At 71.0% G+C, this 2500-nt stretch overlaps 1 protein-coding gene across 1 annotated transcript; it reads right to left on the bottom strand.

Annotated features, from left to right (window-relative positions):
- Nucleotides 1–661: 661 nt before the first annotated feature.
- Nucleotides 662–2104, bottom strand: LOC127923189 (basic proline-rich protein-like). Its single transcript, XM_052507136.1, has one exon. It carries the CDS (start codon nt 2102–2104, stop codon nt 662–664), a length of 1443 nt encoding a protein of 480 aa, XP_052363096.1.
- Nucleotides 2105–2500: the final 396 nt, after the last annotated feature.

Genomic DNA, 2500 nt, shown 5'->3' with positions numbered 1-2500 from the left:
GGTTTGTCCGCTCCATGGCGGTCGGGCCGAGGGTTTGTCCGGCTCCATGGCGGTCGGGCCGAGGGGTTTGTCCGCTCCATGGCGGTCGGGCCGAGGGAGTTTGTCCGCTCCATGGCGGTCGGGCGAGGGGTTTGTCCGCTCCATGGCGGTCGGGCCGGGGGGTTTGTCCGCTCCATGGCGGTCGGGCCGAGGGTTTGTCCGCTCCATGGCGGTCGGGCAGGAGGGAGTTTGTCCGCTCCATGGCGGTCGGGCCGGGGGTTTGTCCGCTCCATGGCGGTCGGGCCGAGGGGTTTGTCCGCTCCATGGCGGTCGGGCCGAGGGGTTTGTCCGCTCCATGGCGGTCGGGCCGAGGGGGTTTGTCCGCTCCATGGCGGTCGGGCCGAGGGGGTTTGTCCGCTCCATGGCGGTCGGGCCGGGAGCGGGGGTGTTTGTCCGCCTCCATGGCGGTCGGCCTGCGGGGGGTTCATCTTGTTCCATGGCGGTGGGCCCGGGGGGGTTTGTCCTGGCTCCATGGCGGTCGGGCCGGGGGCGGGGGGGCTTGTCCGCTCCATGGCGGTCGGGCCGGGGGCAAAGGGGGGTGTTGTCCGCTCCATGGCGGTCGGGCCGGGGCGGGGGGGGTTTATGTCCTGGCTCCATGGCGGCTCGGGCCGGGGGCGGGGGGTTAGTCCTGGCTCCATGGCGGCCGGGCCGGGGGGGTTTGTCCGCTCCATGGCGGTCGGGCCGGGGGCGGGGGGTTTGTCCGCTCCATAGCGGTGGGCGGGGGCGAGGGGTGTTTGTCCTGGCTCCATGGCGGTGGGCCGGGGGCGGGGGGGTGTTTGTCCTGGCCTCCATGGCGGTCGGGCCGGGGGTTTGTCCGCTCCATGGCGCCGGGCGGGGCGGGGGTGTTTGTCCGCTCCATGGCGGTCGGGCCGGGGGCGGGGGGTGTTTGTCCGCTCCATGGCGGTCGGGCCGGGGTGTTTGTCCGCTCCATGGCGGCCGGGCCGGGGCGGGGGTTTGTCCGCTCCATGGCGGTCGGGCCGGGCGGGGGGGGTTTGTCCTGGCTCCATGGCGGTCGGGCCGGGGGCGGGGGTTTGTCCTGGCTCCATGGCGGTCGGGCCGGGGGCGGGGGTTTGTCCTGGCCCATGGCGGTCGGGCCGGGCGGGGGGGTTTGTCCTGGCTCCATGGCGGTCGGGCCGGGGGCGCGGGGGGGTTTGTCCTGCTCCATGGCGGCCGGGCCGGGGTGCTTGGTCCGGCTCCATGGCGGCCGGGCCGCGGGGGTGTTTGTCCTGGCTCCATGGCGGTCGGGCCGGGCGGGGGGGTGTTTGTCCTGGCTCCATGGCGGTCGGGCCGGGGCGGGGGTGTTTGGTCCTGGCTCCATGGCGGTCGGGCCGGGGGCGGGGGTTTGTCCTGGCTCCATGGCGGGCCGGGCCGTGGGGGGGTTTGTCCGCTCCATGGCGGTCGGGCCGGGGCGGGGGTGTTTGTCCGCTCCATGGCTCGGGCCGGGGGCTTGTCCTGGGCTCCATGGCGGTCGGGCCGGGGGGCGGGGTGTTTGTCCGCTCCATGGCGGTCGGGCCGGGGGGGTGTTGGGGGGTCCTGGCTCCATGGCGGCCGGGGGTTTGTCCGGGGGGGTCGGGGGGGGGTTTGTCCTGGCTCCATGGCGGTCGGGCCGGGGCGGGGGGTTTGTCCTGGCTCCATGGCGGTCGGGCCGGGGGCGGGGGGGTTTGTCCTGGCTCCATGGCGGTCGGGCCGGGGCGGGGGGTTTGTCCTGGCTCCATGGCGGTCGGGGCCGGGGGCGGGGGGCTTGTCCGCTGGGCTCCATGGCGGTCGGGCCGGGGGCGGGGGTTTGTCCTGGCTCCATGGCGGTCGGGCCGGGGTGAGGTCCGCCTCCATGGTCGGCTCCATGGGCGGGGGGGGTGTTTGTCCTGGCTCCATGGCGGCTCGGGCCGGGGGCGGGGGGTGTTTGTCCTGGCTCATGGCGGTCGGGCCGGGGCGGGGGGGTGTTTGTCCTGGCTCCATGGCGGTCGGGCCGGGGCGGGGGGTGTTTGTCCTGGCTCCATGGCGGTCGGGCCGGGGGCGGGGGGGCTTGGGCTGTCGGACTGTCGGACGGAAGTACTCCAGGCCACATAACAGAGAAGGCTCAGAGTACTCCCTAGGTGTCAGAGAGAGAGAGACAGAGAGAGAGACAGAGAGAGAGAGAGAGACACAGAGAGAGAGAGACTCAGAGAGAGAGAGACAGAGAGAGAGAGACTCAGAGAGAGAGAGACAGAGAGAGACACAGAGAGAGAGAGAGACACAGAGAGAGAGAGACTCAGAGAGAGAGAGACACAGAGAGAGACTCAGAGAGAGAGAGAGAGAGGGAGAAAGACAGAGAGAGAGACACAGAGAGAGACAGAGACATAGAGAGAGAGACAGAGACACAGAGACACAGAGACAGAGAGACAGAGAGACAGAAAGAAAGAGACATATACAGAGACATAGAGAGAGAGACAGAGACAGAGACACAGAGAGACAGAGAGACAGA

This window comes from Oncorhynchus keta, unplaced genomic scaffold, assembly GCF_023373465.1.
Source record: "Oncorhynchus keta strain PuntledgeMale-10-30-2019 unplaced genomic scaffold, Oket_V2 Un_contig_28726_pilon_pilon, whole genome shotgun sequence".
NCBI lineage: Eukaryota > Metazoa > Chordata > Actinopteri > Salmoniformes > Salmonidae > Oncorhynchus > Oncorhynchus keta.
The sequence above is the reverse complement of the archived record's forward strand: the minus strand, read 5'-3'. Positions and strand labels throughout refer to the sequence as shown.

What these genes read in the sequence shown, in the direction of transcription:
- LOC127923189 (XM_052507136.1), bottom strand. Translation starts at nt 2,104, where the DNA reads ATGTGGCCTGGAGTACTTCCGTCCGACAGTCCGACAGCCCAAGCCCCC.